Source organism: Pristiophorus japonicus, chromosome 19 (assembly GCF_044704955.1).
Source record: "Pristiophorus japonicus isolate sPriJap1 chromosome 19, sPriJap1.hap1, whole genome shotgun sequence".
Taxonomy (NCBI): Eukaryota; Metazoa; Chordata; class Chondrichthyes; family Pristiophoridae; genus Pristiophorus; species Pristiophorus japonicus.
In genome coordinates this window covers 72,292,111-72,310,742 of record NC_091995.1, presented here as the reverse complement: position 1 = coordinate 72,310,742, position 18,632 = coordinate 72,292,111, and the positions used below count along the sequence as shown (strand labels likewise).

The 18,632-nt window shown below is 45.5% G+C and overlaps 1 protein-coding gene across 2 annotated transcripts in view; it reads right to left on the bottom strand.

Moving 5' to 3' along the window:
* The window catches only part of LOC139229937 (myosin-9-like), a 148,066-nt gene that overhangs the window by 7,058 nt on the left and 122,376 nt on the right, over window positions 1-18,632 (bottom strand). For both annotated transcript variants that reach the window (XM_070861586.1, XM_070861587.1), the window contains 10 exons: window positions 16,419-16,523; window positions 15,457-15,609; window positions 14,440-14,688; window positions 12,973-13,185; window positions 12,027-12,239; window positions 11,253-11,414; window positions 7,939-8,067; window positions 5,200-5,288; window positions 3,892-4,015; window positions 1,725-1,933 (listed from right to left, as the gene is read on the bottom strand). In XM_070861586.1, the coding sequence (XP_070717687.1) occupies window positions 1,725-1,933; window positions 3,892-4,015; window positions 5,200-5,288; window positions 7,939-8,067; window positions 11,253-11,414; window positions 12,027-12,239; window positions 12,973-13,185; window positions 14,440-14,688; window positions 15,457-15,609; window positions 16,419-16,523 (1,646 nt within the window). The remainder of the gene's footprint in view (window positions 1-1,724; window positions 1,934-3,891; window positions 4,016-5,199; window positions 5,289-7,938; window positions 8,068-11,252; window positions 11,415-12,026; window positions 12,240-12,972; window positions 13,186-14,439; window positions 14,689-15,456; window positions 15,610-16,418; window positions 16,524-18,632) is intronic.

Sequence of the window (18,632 nt, the reverse complement as noted above, 5' to 3'; positions counted from 1 at the left end):
CAATTCAGTACCACTCACAAATAATGCCCTATCTTGCTCCACTATCAACTAAATCAACAGCAGTTGGGCAACACTTTGGACTGGCCCATGCCTACCATCCCAAATTAAAGCAGCCAAAATAGAAATATCCAGTCAGTATTCGGTGTTTTTTTTTTTGAGTAGCTGAAAGAGTGGAGAGAAGTGGCTCAATACGAACGTAAGTAATAGGAGCAGGAGTAGGCCACCTGGACCCTTGAGCCTGCTCTGCCATTTAAAAATCATGGCTGATCCGATCACTGACACAGCTCCACTTCCCTGCCCGCTCCACATAACCCTTTATTCCCTTATCGCTCAAAAATTTGTCTATCTCTGCCTTAAATATATTCAATGACCCAGCCTCCATATCTCTCTGGGGCAGACAATTCCACAGATTTACAACCCTGAGGGACGAAATTCCTCCTCATCTCATTTTTAATTGGGCGACTCCTTATTCTGAGACTATGTCCCCTAGTTTTAATTTCCCCTATGAGTAGAAATATCCTCTCTGCATCCACCTTGTCGAGCCCCCTTATATGTTTCGATATCACCTCTCATTCTTCTGAACTCCAATGTGTATAGGCCCAACTTAGTCAACATATCTTAATCAACAACCCCCTCATCTCCAGAATCAACCTTGTGACCTTCTCTGAACAGCCTCCAATGCAAGTATATCCTTCCTTAAATACAGAGACCAAAATTGTACATAGTACTCTAGGTGTGGCCTCACCAATACCCTGTACAGTTGTAGCAGGACTTTTGCTTTTATACTCTATCCCCCTTGCAATAAAGGCCAACATTCCATATGCCTTCCTGATCACTTGCTGTACCTGCATACTAACTTTTTGTGTTTCTGCACAAGGCCCCCCAGGTCCCTCTGTACTGCAGCACTTTTTTCCATTCAAATTATAATTTGCTTTTCTATTTTTTCTGCCAAAGTGGATAACCTCACATTTTCCCACATTATACTCCATCTGCCACATTTTCGCCCGCTCACTTAGCCTGTCTATATCCCTTTGCTAATTTTTGTGTCCTCCTCACAATTTGCTTTCCCACTCATCTTTGTACTATCAGCAAACTTGGCTACATTACACTCAGTCCCTTCATCCAAGTCATTAATATAGAGTGTAAATAGTTGAGGACCCAGCACCTTGCGGCACTCCACTAGTTACTGTTTGTCAAATGGCCCTCGAAGACTGCAGTGGTCTGAAGCAATGCCCTTTTAATCCTGATTGTTCAAAATGGCTTCAAGTGTTTTGCCACTGATAAGCCAACATTACTGAAGGGCACACATCTGGTTACCATTTCTAAATGTGTATCCCTCTTGTGACTACCAAATCAGCAATCTGACCCCCACCAGATTTTGGGGGGGTTATTTCTGTGCTTAAAACGAGATTCATCAGTGCCGAACAAATTGTGCACAGAAGCATTGAGGCCAAACACCATCAGAACAAAAGGGAACTTTGCTCGAAAAACATGCTCCAACTTTATAGCAGCACTAATGTTAAACTGCAACATTGACATTTCCCAAATCCACCATTCTTGTAGCCTGAGTGAGACTGCCTATAACTTGGGCCAAATTATGGGCCTTATTTTCTTTGGACACTTGGCTTGCAATAATTTTAAAACCAGATCTTCCCCCACCCACCCACATCCTAAAAATACCCTTTCCTGGCATATTTCAATCGATTGTTTTGCTTTATTTGTACCGGGTTTCCACATCGAGTTGCTCCTCCAGCTGAGCAATTTTGGCCTCCAGTGCAGCAATGCTGGCCTTGTACTTGGATCGGACAACATTCTCCATCTCCTGCAGCTTGGCTTTCAGCTCCTTGTTCTGACGATCCAGTTGCTGGCGAGCATTCTCAGCCTTCTGGGCATTGCTGCGTTCAGCAGAAAGATCGGTATTTATCTGGTCAACCTGTTTAAACAAGTAGGAGATGTAAAACATTTTCAGCTCCAGTTGTCACATCCGGTTTTCTTCGAGTGCATAGAGTGAAGCCCTTCAACCAATCTCCTCTCCCCTCCAGCAGCAGATGGCAATTCCTACAGACCAACTTTCCTACTAAGTTATCCCCAAATTACAGGGGGAGTGGAGTACAGAGGTACTTAACATAACATAAGAAATAGGAGCAGGAGTCGGCCATTTGGCCCCTCGAGCCTGCTCCGCCATTCAATATTATGGCTGATCCGATCATGGATTCAGCTCCACTTCCCTACCCACTCCCCATAACCCTTTACTCCCTTATCGCTCAAAAATCTGTCTATCTCCACCTTAAGTATATTCAATGACCCACCCTCCACAGCTCTCTGGGGCAGAGAATTCCACAGATTTATAACCCTCCGAGAAAATAAATTTCTCTTCATCGGAGTTTTAAATGGGTGGCCTTACTCTAAGACTATGGGCCCAAGTTTCCACATGATTTGCGCCTGATTTTTAAGAGCAACTGGTGGAGAACGGACTATCTTAGAAATCGCAATTCTCCACATTTTTTTTTCTGCAGTTCTAGTCAGGTAGAACAGTTCTACTTTGGAACAGAATTTTTTCTTCAAAAGGGGGCGTGGAGGCGCTCGTTCTTCCCGCGGGGGGGGGGGGGGGGGGGGAAGAGGAGGCGCCCGTTCTTTCCCTCGGGGGGCGGGGGGGGGAGGAGACAGTGAGAAGGCTGCAGTGAGATGTGCTGATGGCAATTTTATTTTAAAAAATGTTCAAAAATTAAACAGCTACAAAGAACTACAAAAATGGCCGAGTGCCAATGTTTTTTTCACACTGAGCATGCGCGAACGCTCCAACGCACAGCGTTGCCGGCAGGAAAAAAAACTAATTTAAATAGTACCCGCCCCCTCCCACTTACAAAATCGGCGCGAGTGTAGGCTCCAGCCCTCTGGGCGCCGCGCCAGGCAGACAAGAAGCTGCAGAATGCTCCAGAATCGCGATTTTTTTTTTTTTAGGCGCTGTTTTAGGCGCGGAAAACGGGCGCCCAGCTCGGAGGGGCGCCCGTTTTTTATCGTGTGGAAACTTGGGCCCCTGGTCCCCTAGTTTTGGTTTCCCCTATCAGTGGGAACATCCTCTCTGCATCCACCTTGCCGAGCCCCCTCATTATCTAATATGTTTCAATAAGATCACCTCATTCTTCTGAACTCCAATGTGTATAGGTCCAACCTACTCAACCTATCCTCATAAGTCAACCCCCTCATCTCCGGAATCAACCTAGTGAACTTCATCTATATTAATTCAGAGCTCCCAGGGTTTAGGATCAGTAAATCATGGAAGCCAATTCCCCAATGATGGCTTCAGAACACAATTGTATTAATAAAAAATAAACAATGGACAACTCAAGGGTCGCAGAGTGAAACATCCTTTTATTTAAACAATGAGTTTCACAATGTCTGCTTGACTGTACAGATTCTGTGCAACCCATATACCCCGATTAGTCAGGCTCTGACTCCTTGGAGACCAATTTTACCGCATTAAAGAATAGTTTCCAAGTTACAATGAGATTGAAGACACTCTCAGGTACTGTCTGCCAATGAAATATACGCAGTAAGTTAATTTCACGGGGATCACTGCCATTTTGGCGCTTTGCCAGTGTGAGCATGGGTTAAAGAGCCAGGGGTATACGTTTATGGCCTCATTTCCAATCCGTGCTGATGTTTTGTGACCCTGTACATCAGCATGTGTTTACTAAAATTGTGGCAGCATTCCCTGACCCAACCATAATACTCCACAGTTGATCAAGTCAAATGGATTATTTGGTCAGGTGACTGGAACATTTTCTGTAATCCCCATTTCTTGTCTGTTGGTCAGTTTAAGAAGTTTTTCAGCTGCGCTTCTCAGTGTAAATATCACCAGCGAAATAAGCGATAGCTCAGGACATGTACCTGGAGATTGGCTTTCTTGAGACGATCATTGGCCATTTCAGTGTTGGTCTGCTCCTCCTCCACCTCCTCCTCCAGCTGAGCAATCCTGGCCTCAAGGCGTCGCTTCTCATCCAGAGCCAAAGACCTACGAAAGGAGTTCATGACATTAGTCAAAGAAGTCCTTCAACTTCAGCAATTTCCAGGCATTAAGCAGCACAATCACTGCAACAAAAGCCATTCCCGATTCAGAAAATGCCGCCAGTCCCACTGAGCCAATTCTAAACTCACTTTCTCCCTCACACTGAAAGTACAAGTGCCAGCAGCCAGTCACTTCACCCAGGAGACCAATCTGCATCCCAGAGCCTGGCCAGCTGTGGGGACGTGCCGTGTGTGTTAGTTATTTTGTGTTCCACATAGACAAGTTGCACTTATTGAAATAAGTGGATCCAATCAAAGGTTATGTCCTTGTACTGTGAAATAAAACCTCGTCTCACCGAGTGTTTCTTCAGTCGGCTTTCGATGAGATCAAAGAATCGCACATGAAAAACACGCGTATCCACTTCCAATCTCAAGGGGATACGATTACTCCATACATACTGGGTAGTATGGAGACACCCCAGAATACAAGATATTCAAACCACTTATGGGAGTGTCTAACACCACTGTACCCTAGAGAATGCCCAACACAGATCTGGGCCAGTTGTAGCACCCCTACTGCTGTCACAACTGACTTCAGCCCAGCAAAGACTCTCATTTTAAAAGTTCAAGTTCTTAATGAGATTATATGGGTTTGCGCCCACCACTCACGGTGCTCGAGTTTCCAAATCAACCTACTAAGAATCTCCATCCTAATATGGAGTGTGCATATTCTCTGCCCGGGGGCAAATTGCATTTTCCCAAGTCCAGAAAATTGAGACATAGGTCGGCAAGCTCAAAGGAATTCTGCTGGAGCTTATCCAGCTAAAAACACACAGCTCACTAGCATAGACCACGAGTAAGCTTCCTGCTGTTTCATCAGCCATGACCACCCTGTGCAGTAGGGCCTTGGCCTGCAAGTTTGCCTGCAGTCAAGTGGGGAAAATCCCACTCTCGCGTGATGGGTCCACCTCTTGAGGCTCAATCAGCAAGTCAAGTCAGTGCCCTGGAGTATTGCATACCTACATGGCCCAGATATCAGATTACTGATTCTGCTGCACAGTATCGATGGTGTTCCAATTGATCACCAGTCAACTGAATCCAAACTCTTTCCACATAAAAGAGGGAACAACTGTCCTGTGAATGGCACAAGTTGAAAAAGAAAATAAAGCCCCATTTAAGAGAAGCACCTACTTTCCAGAACTGCTGCTGGCAATCTCCTCGGCCAGTTCATCCCTCTCCTGCTGTATCAGCCGCTTGGCACGCTCTGCTGCAGCAAGCTCCTAGATAATTGAGAGAATTAGTGTTAGTCAGCGTTGTCCAAGTGGCCGTGTTCTTAAAAGCTCTCAACAAATGCATCAAAATAAAATCATTTCAACAGCTGAAGTGTGCATCGTACAGGTATTCTCCACCTACAGGATTAATGCTGCCCTGAGGAACCCAGCACAAATTCTCCCACTCCTTCAGCACCTCCAGGGTTCTTCGGTATTCTTAGGCTGCACTTCAGTCACCAAGAATCTCCATCCTAATACAGAGTGCGCATCCTCTCTGCCCGAGGGCAGGTTATACCCACCAGCCATGATATTTCAAAGGGAAGGTACAGAAACATAGAAAATGAGTAGTAGGCCATTCGGCACTTCGAGTCTGCACCGCCATTCAATATGATCATGGCTGATCCTCTAGCTCAACACCATGTTCCCGCTTTTTCTCCATACCCCTTGATGTCTTGTGTGTCTAGAAATCTATCCATCTCCATCTTAAATATATTCAGTGATTTGGCCTCCACAGCCTTCTGTGGTAGAGAATTCCACAGGTTCACCACCCTCAGTGAAAAATTCATTTCCTCATCTCGGTCCTAAATTTCCTACCCCATATCCGAAGACTGTGACCCCTTGTTCTAGACTTCCCAGCCCAGGGAAACATCCTCCCCATATCCAGTCTATCCAACCCCATCAGAATTTCAAACGTTTCAATGGGATCTTCTCATTCTTCTAAACGCTACTGAAACCTAGTCGCCCCAATCTCTCCTCATACGACAGTTCTGCCATCCCAGGAATCAGTCTGGTGAACCTTCGCTGCACTCCCTCTATGGCAAGTATATCCTCTCAGGTAAAAAGGTATCAGCTAGTTGCATGAACAGTGCACTATGTAGAGCACTCGAAATTAGAGTTACAGAATTCAAAGGGGTTGTAAAGCTGTACACTGACATCCTCTCCAGTGATGGCAAATTTTGCCAGTTTTCATAAGCAGTCGAGGTACACGTGAGATCAAAGATTTTTGCACAATTGAGTTGAAAGCTTTTTTCCTGGCAAGATCTACTCTATGGACCAGTTGCTTTTTACAGGACCTTCACTGTATCTGATATGAATACTGCCTGGCACTTCTTAATAAAAAAAACTGTATTTTCATATAATTCAATCCAGAAGGCAGTGGAAGTATCCAATACATTATAATTATAGATCTAACTTTGCTTAGAGCACTAGTAATATAATGGTATGATAGCATAGTGGTTATGTTACTGGCCTAGTAATCCAGACTAATGAGATCAAATCCCATCACGGCAGCTGGGGGAATTTAAATTCAGTTAGTTTAATAAATCTGGAATAAAAAGCTAGTATCAGTAATGGTGACCATGAAACTACTGGATTATCGTAAAAACCCATCTGGTTCACTAATATCCTTTACGGAAGGAAATCTGGCGTCCTTACCTGGTCTGGTCTATGAGAGTCCAGACCCACAGCAATGTGGTTGACTCTGAAATGGCGGCTCACCATTACCTTCTCAAAGAGCAATTAGGGATGGGCAATAAATGCCAGACTTGCCAGCGACACCCACACCCCAGGAACAAATAAAATAAAATAGTGAGTGGATTTCCTGGCTGTGCAAAGATTGGGCAAATCTACCTGGCTGCTACACACCCTGCTCAGACTAAACTGCTGAATTACTGTGTCAGCATTTACATGCAGTTTAACACAAGATATTATCCTTCCTAGTGAGGTTTTACTGTGCACAAAAGAATGAAAACAACAGCCTGAAGCATGGATATTTACCCATCGTACTGCACTTGCATCTGCAAAGTTCCAGCAGTAAGCAGAGCCTTACAAACAGTTTTATTGTAGCAGGACTATAATGCAGTGCTTTGCCAGTACAGGTATTTGATGCTAAATGACATCAGCTGGCTGTTAAATTCACAGCAACAGGATACGTTCAGGGTCCGGGTGCTGAAGCTGCGGCCTCCCGTGGTGCGAGCCATGGCCCGCAAGAAGGTGGTCCGTGCCATCGCCGCCATGGCCCGCAAGGATATGGACCATGGAAAAGCATGGGGAGTGCCAACATTCAGAGGAAAGACTGAAGATACAGTTAAAGAAATAGATAAAGTCATGAATCATGATTGGCGTCTGGTTCCAAAACATGAAGCAGCAGTTTTCACGAGCTGCACGCCTGTTCCTGAGACGACTATCCGCTATGTCCCTTATCCTCCTTTACTTCGTGCCATGATACTGGCTCAGCGATAGAAAGAGGGGAAACCTATAGAAGAGGAGCCCATGATTAATCTAGAAAGAAATCGCCACTTTCCAAAGGACTACTTTAAAAACGTGGACTTGAAGAAACAGGCAGAGGGCACCCCAGTGTAATGAGAATCTGCATTACTCATAGCTACTGATGGACTAACGTGTTACTGTTCCCAGCAATTTCTGTCGTGCTAGTCATGTATAATAAAATCCGTTTTTTTGTTATAAAAAAACAGGCCCAATAAAATAATCAACAAATTCTGATTGAAGAGGGAGCCGAATCAGCTGAATGGTTTGCATACATTGGATCGACACCACTGAGGAACAAAGTTGGTTCAGAAAGCCAAACCCACTCTTCCAACATTTCCCAGAGTACGAGATAGAATTCCTCCTCATTTCACAGCACAGTTTACTCTCGTACCTCCTGCATATGAATCATTTCTGCCTCAAGTGCCTTCAGCTTCTTCTCATTTTCTTTGGATTGGGTCAGGATATCCTCTCGAGATATGCGAGCTTCATCCAGTTCTCGCTGGTAATCTTTTAGCTGAGCCTACGCAAGACAGAGAGAGAAATTGTTACAAATCAGTCAGGCATCTAATTGTATTCTCTCCCAAAACAGGGAACACATTTCTAGTGTGGGGTAGGTGTACAATCCCACAGTCTGGTTTCCAGTCTGCACCGTTAGTCAGAGAAGTTGGGATACTGCAGTTGGCCTCAGCGCCAATGTTCCTTTTAAGTTGCATGGCTGCGCAGCACTCCAGGGGTCCCACGCAGCCGGTGAGCCGGCTTTCAAATTGGAAAAAATAATTCATACACGGAATGTACGCGCGGAAGAGAGGCAGGCAGTCAGGTTGAACGACCCGCTCGACCGCCCGCTGCCTGGACCGGCTGATGGCACCCTTGGCCGTGTCCAGGAGCAGTCCTACGAGGAGGCTCTCGGACCTACCCGCTCCCCTCCGCACAGGGTGCCCGAAGATCAGGAGTGGGGGACTGAAGTGCAGCCAGAATTTCAGGAGCAGCCCCTTTAAATAATAAAACAGAGGCTGCGACCTCGTGCATTCAATAAAAACATGGAACACGGACTCTTCCAGACTGCAGAAATTGCAGGCGGCCTGGGAGCCCGTGAACCGGCTTAAAAATTTATTGCACGGCACTGCTCCGTGCACCACCCTCCAGGCCAAGTCCCCGATAAATAGTGGGAGGACTCCCGTGTAGAGTGCCCTCCATAGGGGACCCCCGCCTCCTCCGGAATGCATTGCGTAGCCTGTTAAAAGGACCCCCCAAAAAATTATAGGGAGCATTGTCCAGCACCACTGGGCCCGAAAGAGGAGTTTTCCAGAGCCCTCTGCTGAATTTTCTAGGGACTGGATGCCAGGTGAAGACAGCAGCTGGCTTGGCCATAATGCCATCCACAATCCAGTCAGCTGTTGACCATCACTGTGGCTGCTTTGTGTGTGTGTGTGTGTGTGTGTGTGTGTGTGTGTGTGTGTGTGTGTGTGTGTGTGTGTGTGTGTGTGTGTGTGTGTGTAGGTATGGGGGGACAAGGGACAGACCATTAGCAGAAATATCTAGACTGTACCCTGTCATCCAACTGAGGAAGGCTGGTGGAAGCAATGCAACACTTGCAGCAACAGTAGGATTGTCTTTAAGCAGGAATGAATCCATAGAGTATTACAAGTTAGGCGTGCTTACATCTCCCAACTTGCACCACAAATTGCCTGAAGAAAGGGGAAAATGTTTGTTCTGTTTGGATAAAGGTCAAACATATATCCCTCAAGCAAAGTAGTTATTGCTATCTTAGTCGAGAGTTCACCAATACTCTAACGACTTGCATATTGGGAAGAGCATTTATTATATGCTGATGACAGAGCTTCAGGCGAGATCTCCTGAAGCCTTATCTCAAAATAGAATCTGCATGTTAATTAGGATCAATTAGCTGACACTTTTGAGGCACCAAGAACATAAGAATCAGGAGTAGGCCACACGGCGCCTCGAGCCTGTTCCATTCACTATCATGGCTGACCTTTGACCTCAACTCCACTATCCCGCCCAATCCCCATATTCATCGATTCCCCTGGAGTCCAAAAATTTATCGATCTCAGCCTTGAATATACTCAACGACTGAGCAACCACAGCCCTCTGGGATAGAGAACTCCAAAGATTCACAACCCTGAGTAAAGAAATTCCTCCTCATCTCAGTCTTAAAACTAAGTCCCCTGGTTCTAGACTCTCCAGCCAGGGGAACACAACCTCTCAGCATCTATCCTGTCAATTCTCCTCAGAATCTTATGTTTTCATTAATTTTCATCTCATTTTCAAGTCCTTTTCATTAAGCAGAAATACAAATGGTTTTTGCTTGATTGAAAAATAACCTGATAAATGGCTCAGTGACCCCTACCAGGTTACATTCAAGAGTTCAAAGTTTTCAATGCCAGATTTTCTTCTTTGAGCAGGCTTGCCCAAATCGGCTAGATTTTAAAACTGAAGCCACTAATTCAAATATCACTTATTCTCAAATTCATTGATTAAGCAAATCAGAACCAGCCTACTTATGTAGAATATTGTATATCTATCTTGTGTTGTATAGAATGAATACAAGTTGGACCTCTCTGGTTTGGCACCCTTAGGACCTGACCAGTGCCAGACCAGAGAATTTTCCGAACCACAGGTGGTCAACTGGTGACAATGCTACTGACAACGACCTGGACGCGTTTGGCGCAATACGCTGTGCAGAAGCCTACTGCACAGCATTTAGTCATCCAGAATCATAGCGCAGCAGGCCATTTCGGCCCATTGTGTCCGCGCCAGCCAACAAAGAGCAGCACGGCCCTCGGTCAGCAGCCCTGAAGGTTACATATAATCCTATGAACAATGACGGAAAGGTTAAGACCATCCGGCCCAACCAGTATGCCCCACACAACTGCGACACCCCATGTATCTCAACATTCTACACTCTATTCATTCAGTTTTAAAAAATCCTCAGGCCCAGCCTCAGTCAGCCTCCTGCCCTTCCCTTGCCCAGCCTACTTACCTCAATAAACGGCATACATACACACAAACAAAACTAGAGATCGAAGATAAAGTGGAGGATAACGTCAAGGAGAGACGGCGACTCTTACCCACGATCTACTCCCGGCACCAGTCCATGTGTAAACCCTGAACAGAGCCTGATTGGTGGAAGCAGCAGCCTCCTCGTACTGAGACACACACACACACACACAAAAACAAACAACCATGCACCCCCCACCCCCCCCACACCCAAGAGATCTCGGCGGCCCACACACACAGCGGTTCTTGCAGCATGATGTGTGTGATGGATCCCTCACCAACCCGCCAGCCCGGTCAGAGTGCCTTGCACAATGCACAATACACAAACGCTCCTGCCCGAGACACAAAGGTGCAGGCAGCACCACTGTGCAACATGCATGCGCTCTGTGTCTGTGGTCCCCAGCACCAGCACTGACCGACAGCCGCTCCAGCCAATTGCTGCACGCACACACACCACAGCAGCACCCCAGCCCAGCCCGCGCACTGCAACACCGCTAAAAGGGGCAGTCCACGCCGGAACTGATGCCGGACCAGGGATGTTTCCGGACTAGAGTCCCGGACTGGAGGGGTACAACCTGCATGTACCAAACATCTTTCAAGAAGTTCCACAAATAAGTAGTGACCCGGGTACAGAGACCGTAGCATTGAAAGTTCGATCGTATCCCGATGGGGATTGCTATTGCTTACTTGCAGTTTGCGAAGCTGCTTGATGGCTTCCTCACGGCCTTTGTTTGATGCTTCAATTTGTCCCTCCAAATCCTTGAAATCCATCTCCAGCTTCTTCTTGGCAGTAACAGCCATGGAACGCTGCTTCCTCTCATCTTCCAACTCAACCTCCATCTCGCGCACCTGGAACACAAAACGTTAGTAACAGATAAAAGCAGTAGTTGCTGTTCAGACAAACCAGAACAACAATGTCCAATAACAAATTTCTGTAGCATCTAAACCAGATCTAGTTCTCCTGAATGCACTAAACATGTGATAAAAGGGAAAAGGTCATTGGCTCGACGGGCCGAGAAGCCTCCTTCCATGTCGTGCCAGGACCTTTTTCTGTGCTGTAACCATTCTAAGCACCTCCTTTTGATAGAGCAACCTCCGCCAACACAGATCAACCTCTTTTCACTCCAGGAGATCTAATTGTCTCTCAAATCCATTTCTACTCTGCTCCAATGGCCTTTTTTGGCAGCTTCCTCCAAAAGTCTTCACAAGACAGTTTACCCAACTTCTCTTCTTTCTTCAACCATCCTAAATTCTTGATTGAAGCCCTGTTATGTGAACCAGTGAACAAATTGCCTGGATCAACTTGATCAATCCTTTTCATAATCTTGTAAATTCAAAGTCTTATCTCCCCCCCCCCCCGGCATCGCCCGCCCCCCAAGTAAACCAACTCCACATCTTTAACCTTTTCCAATCAACTTAAATTCACGACGCTCACCTCTATGCACTCAAAGCCATACTTGCCTGCTTAATCAGCTGTCTCCTCTTTTCCTCACTCTGCTCATCCTTGCCCAGCAGGTCCCTGTCAAACTGAGCTTTCATGGCTTGCAGATTTACTTCCAGACGTAGCTTAGCATCTTCAGTGGCCTGGAGCTCGTCCTCCAGCTCTTCCAGCTGAGTCTTCATCTCCTCCACCTGCTGCTCCAGGGCACGTTTTGACTTTTCCAGCTCATGTACCTGCACACAAATAAATGGGAGTACATAAATTAGAGCAGATTAGCAACACCAGTATCTTTCAAGCACAGCAACAGAAGGTCAGCTAATCACCAAAACAGCTCCCATTACTAAGACAAGAAGTGTCATTTAGGTGATGTATATTTGATCAAAGAATTGAGGAGGAAAAAATAGCTATTTTCCACAATAATCTATCGAGTATCAAACTAACTGTATAAAATGCATTTTATACAGAGATACTAAGTGGTGCAAATTATATTTAAGATGTTTCCAAGAGCTCCCTTGATGACCTGGTAAGTGAAGGTATCACTAAGCCGTAGAGACCAGAAGATCTCGGGATTGATTGCGGATCCCTGTAACAAGCACCAGTCGAGGCACTACAATTGGCCTTAGTGCCCAGACTAGGGAGTGATGCACGACAAGGCAGCCGGAATGCTAATCTTGGTCATTGTCCAGCGACCTCTAGTAGAAAATGTGCTTGTGGGGACATTATGCAAGATGACAATCAGGCTTGACTGTGAAGCCTTTGATAGTTGAGCAGCCTAACATGAAGAATGGCCATTTCAGTGATGTATTGGAGGGCTTATTGCTTTCATCATTACAATGCCTGGATGCAAGCTGTGGAGATCACTAATGAAAGTGTCCCTGCTCTTTTTTGGCACCACTATCCACAAGAATTGGGGAAGGGAAGAAAAGGGCGGCTCCCTAAACCCTTCTACAGGGGGCATCTACTTACACTCTTTCCGACGTCATCCTTGGAGCTGACGAGGTCTTCCATCTCTGTACGGAGCAGCTTGCTCATTTTATCCATCTCCTCTTTTTGATCCATAGCCGCCTCCAGGGCGCGGGTCAGTGACAGGGTCTTGGTCTCCTTCTCGCGTGCCTCGGCCTGTGCACGATCCCGTTCCTCTGAGTTCTTTAAAGAGACGTTCTTTTCCTCAGCCAGCATCTGAAACAGTAAAGTGACCCATTTAACATAATTGTACTAGTGCTTTTTAAAGAATAATTGCAGTGCTCAGACTATTCATGTAACACCAGAGAGAATATTCTTGCGTTAACCCAAATACGAACAAGTTTCAAGGTTAGGCAAGACAAGAACTGAATTTGATTGGCCTAGAACTGGTGAGTTATATTTAAATATTTTGACAACATATTAAACCTCAATGATGGATAATCATATCCACAATGAAAGATAATATTTATTATTTTCTGTCGCTGGAAACCATCAATGGTAAATCATATGTATAAACTAGATAGAACTCTGCATTCATTTTATGGTACAATGTTACTGCTTACATACATACCATTAAAAAATTAGTTAGTATTTTGCAACTTTAATAAACTTCCAAGTTACAAACAAAAAGTATTGCAAGTTATAGGAAATGTTCAGGACACATTTTATTACATTCGAGGTTAGGATGTGGATGCCGAATTGGTCCTCCTTTGGTCTCCTAAAATTTGTACTTCAATTTTGGATCTCCCATTTTTGCAAAAGCACTGGGGAGGGGGGCGGGGGAGAAATGACCCCCTTCTTTAAGGCCCGTTACCGCCTCGTATGGGAAGGCAAGACCTTCCCGCCCCGGGGAGGGGGGGGGGGGGGGGGCAGGTGGCAGGACCGACCCATCCGGAATTGCCCCCAGGCCGGGGGCGGCGGGAACGGATTTCTGCCACGACCCGAGTTACCGCCCCGCCGACCTCTTACCACCCCATGGGGAAAACTGCCCCGCGGGAGCACGGCTGCCACCGGCTGGTGCCCTTGACAGCTTCGCGCAGTGATAAGCTGCCAGTGGCTGGGCAATGCGGCTGCCCTCTTGGGTGCCAGGCCACTGGCCCGGCTGAAACCCTCCCCGGTGGGCTCCACGTCGGCCTCGCAGAGTGTCTCCGCTTTAAGTGACGGGAAGGGACGTTGCTACGCGCCGCGCTGACGTAATCACTGTCCTGCTCCCTCGCAAGCGCGCCCCCTACACCGCCTTCAAACAGCGCTCCAAAGCACTGGGAGGCACTGTCAGAGTTAGAGAGTCCAATTTTCCGTCTCTTCCCTGACTCCCGCCAGGCAGTAAATTTCCAGTTAATTCAAAGTGCCCTCCCCAATTTTCCACGAGGGCAATTTCGGCCCCTTAATGTTCATGTCCTTTTATAATAAACAGACATTGAATGGTTTAAAAGCCAAGTGATGGACTTCGGATCCCTCTCTCTCGCTCACCTGGTCAAATTTCTTTTGTTTCTTCTCAAGATTGGAAACAATCTGGCGTTGGTGGTCCAGCCCCACAATCAGATCGTCTAACTCCTGCTGGAGCCTGTTCTTGGTCTTCTCCAGCTTGTCATAGGCAGACGTTTTCTCCTCATAGCGCTGGGTCACCACCTCCATGTCTTTCTGCAGCTTCCGCTTGCCTTCCTCGGCTAATTCCAGTGATCCACACCCTTCATCCTGCCGCTTCTTTGATTCAGCCAACTGAAATATTAACCAAGAATTAGTGAAAAGTCAACCCATGTATTCTGCCTGCTTATATGGATTATTGCAGCATGTGACATCAATTCATAGTGTGTGGTAGGAAAATAGTTCACTAGTATATACAGTGTCACTTAAACCTTTACTCGGTGCCAAAGGCGTGTATGTGTGAAATGGGACTAATCGCAATGCAGGATAACTAGATAATAGTATAATTTCCTACCTATTAATTGCATAGCATTTATCACCTGTAACTAAGTATGAGGGAATGCTAAGTGGATTTTGGTAGTTATTAGCTGAAATCTGAAAAGCCTTCAGTAGCCTGAAGAACACAATGAATAAACACATGACTTTTTTTCAAAACCGGCCATAGAGATCACTTTCACCATTGGCAAACAAAAGACAGACACACAACTGTAATGACAAAACTAGGGTTTAAAAAACCTGGTGAAATACATGCAGTGCATTGTAGTGCACCCAGACCAATTGCTGGACAATGTCTACTTTTCCATATTGGGGAGTTGGGTGGAGTAACAAATGCACAATTTGAAGCAGTACAATGATTGGAGTGTAGGACTATTACAGTAATCACACTTACAATGATTGATGAAATTTGAAAACTCAGACGGCACTATAACGCTGTATAGTGGGCTCACCATCGATGGCCCTCAGGCTCACGGGAAATGGCCACTTGGAGAGGACTCGAGGTCTGCCAGTGGGAGCCGTTGCATAACCAAAACAGCACAAAAGAAAAGTTTGAAGACATTTTACCTGAGACTGGATGTTGGCAATCTGTTTCTCCAAGTTTCTCTTTCCTTCCTCCTCCTCTTCCAGCTGCTCATGGAGGCGATTGTTCTCCTCTTCCATGTGCCTCACCTTGGTACTAAGAGACAACTTCTGTCGAGTCTCTTCTTGAAGCAGCTCCTGTACAAGGGGACAAGAAAATAGTAAACCACCACAGTGAGGGATGGGAAAACAGAGCAAGTATATGGATTAGTAAGTAGTACTATGTAAATCATGCATTCCTAGGTATGCTGCTCCCTACACTGAATCCATAAAACACCCAGGTATCTGCATCAGACAAACTGCAGTCACTTTCAAGCGAGCATTAGATTTTATTTCAACAGTGTTTGAGTCAGAAAATTGGAAATCAGATGAATCAGTTCTACACGTTAAATTTGTACTTCAATATGGCTTCCCCTTGCACCAGATGGGTCTACATTCCTACCCAAGTCTACATTATACCCTCCCTTTTACTTCAATTGAAGCCATGTTATTTCCTCTGCTGATAATTGTTCCCATTCTGCACCATTGTACTTTCGTCACCTCCAGCCAAATACCCACTCATCTCATTCCTCCCATTACAAGTAGAGTGTGTATCCTTTCTCTGCCTAAAAATACCCCTGGCTCAGTTCCCGATTCAGCCAACACTTCGTTAACAGTTTCTTCGTGAAGAAAGAAACAAACATTATTTTGGTTAGTCATTCGCATTTTAGAAGCCTTGAAATGAATTCTAGATAACCCACAAGTTTCAGGTTGTCTAAACAATTACTGCAAGAGCAACAAATTAATGGTAACCTTATCAATAAACAATTTATCATGGATTATAAAATAGTTTAGGTAGTGGCACTCATTTTAAAATGAAACACCTCTTTACTCAGTTTATAGATTAGCCATTGCAGAGCAAGGGGCCCTTCACAAAACCATTCCGATCAGTTCTTCATTTCACACACCTGAGTGTCCTGTAGCTGGGACTCCACGGTGCTGTGGTCCTTGCTTAGTTTAATGCTCTTGCTTTCCGACTGATTCATGAGGATAGTAACGTTGTCCAATTCACTCTGCACATAAAGTAAACATATCGGTAACCACGCAGAGTACTTCACTTAACAGCAAGTCTGAGTTATGAACAGGTATCAAATCCCCAACATAGATTGAGGGCATTTTTTCCCCCCTTCATCCACTTTGATGTGTGGGTTGGTTGCTTCCTCCAGTGTCTCCCAAACCCAAAACAAGTGCATTATCTTACCCCAAATCATGGGGCAAGATTGCTAACTCACCATATAGGTAATCAAGGCAGAAAGTAGCATCCGTCATAGAAACATAGAAAATAGGTGCAGGAGTAGTCCATTCGGCCCTTCGAGCCTGCACCACCATTCAATATGATCATGGCTGATCATTCACCTCAGTACCCCTTTTCTGCTTTCTCTCCATACCCCTTTAGCCATAAGGGCCATATCTAACTCCCTCTTGAATATATCCAACGAACTGGCATCAACAACTCTCTGCAGTAGAGAATTCCACAGGTTAACAACTCTGAAGAAGTTTCTCCTCATCTCGGTCCTAAATGGCTTACCCCTTATCCTTAGACTGTGTCCCCTGGTTCTGGACTTCCCCAACATCGGGAACATTCTTCCTGAATCTAACCTGTCCAGTCCCGTCAGAATTTTGTGTGTTTGAGATCCCCTCTCATCCTTCGAAACTCCTATTGCAAAGCGCATTCGATAGTTAAAATTGTGGCTCTGGGGACAAGTAAACTAAATGACACCACTTCAAAACGGTTCTCAATCCTTTTAGCAAGGAAAAGGAATAACCACAATACTTTCATATTAAGTAATCAACAAGCAATTTGCATCTTTAAATGCCTTTCGTTAGTGTTGTGTATCTGTAAAGCATGCACTCCCATGCTCCGCCACCAGGGAGCTCATCCCCTGAAGTCCCAAGGGATCCCAGCATCCCTTGGGAGCACTGTATATAAGCCGGCCCCTAAGGCCTGTTCCTCACTCTGGAGTGTCTTATTAAAGACTGAGGTCACTGTTACTTTAACCTCCCTGTGTGCAGTCTCATCTGTGTTAGGAACACAATAGTTAGAGCTTCCCGATGGCTCGGTGGATGTATGCACCACATGGTGAGATTATGGAACCATATGAACTCAGAGTCCTTATTCTCTATCTTTAATCTGTGTGAGTTACAACCAACTTCAACATTCCTGAGCTAGCGGAAAATCAGTCAGATTTCCTGCACCTCAATGCTCTCCCTACTGATCCTTGCTGGCAAGTGTGTGTGTGGATAACAGACAAGGCCCTGACAGCTGCCGCTCCCATCTTAAACTGCCTACCAACAGGCATTGCCTGGGCTCATACAGTAAGAATAGCCACTAGGGCAAACAACCATAGGGTTACTGCCCATGGAACCATACCCCAAGGTGACCCACACCAATCTAAAGAGGGTGGGGAGGAAAATAAAATGGTGGGAAGACATTATGTACCCTACACCACTTCAATAGGGAAAAAGCTTCAAAAATTCCGATAAAACAGGATCAAAATTGCACAACTCTTCTCAACACACTGATCCACAGGATACAGTTATAGCAGCTGTCATTCCTATACATCAGGGTGCAGATCTCATCGATGACCTTGGACTAAGGCACGGAATGGAAACAGTGTACTTGTACACAAGGTGTAAAAAGCTGACAAGCTATCCTCTTGCACTACCCAGCAGCCGGTTCTGCAGTGGCGTTGGCAGATTCTGGGTGTGATTTGCTTGACTATGGAACAGTGAGAGTATAGAAATGCAAACAAATCGGGGATTCTCAAACAATATTGATTATAAATAAACTTGATGGTATCATAAATGTATATATATTTTTTTTTAAAGATGGTAAATTGAAAGTGTCTCTCAAAAACTGAACTGCACAATCATTTTATTCGACTGTTGGTCCCCTCTCCCAACCAAAAAGGTTATTTACATTCTTCAGATATTGATCTAATTTCAGCGAGCTAGTAGCACCGAGCTTGTGCAGTTACCTGTTCTGACAAAAGGATAGCGACCTGAAACGTTAACTGTTTCTCCACCACAGATGCTGCCCGACCTGCTGAGTACTTCCCAGCATTTTCTGTTTTTATTTCAGATTTCCAGCATCCGCAGAGTTTTGCTTTTGTGTTGTGCAT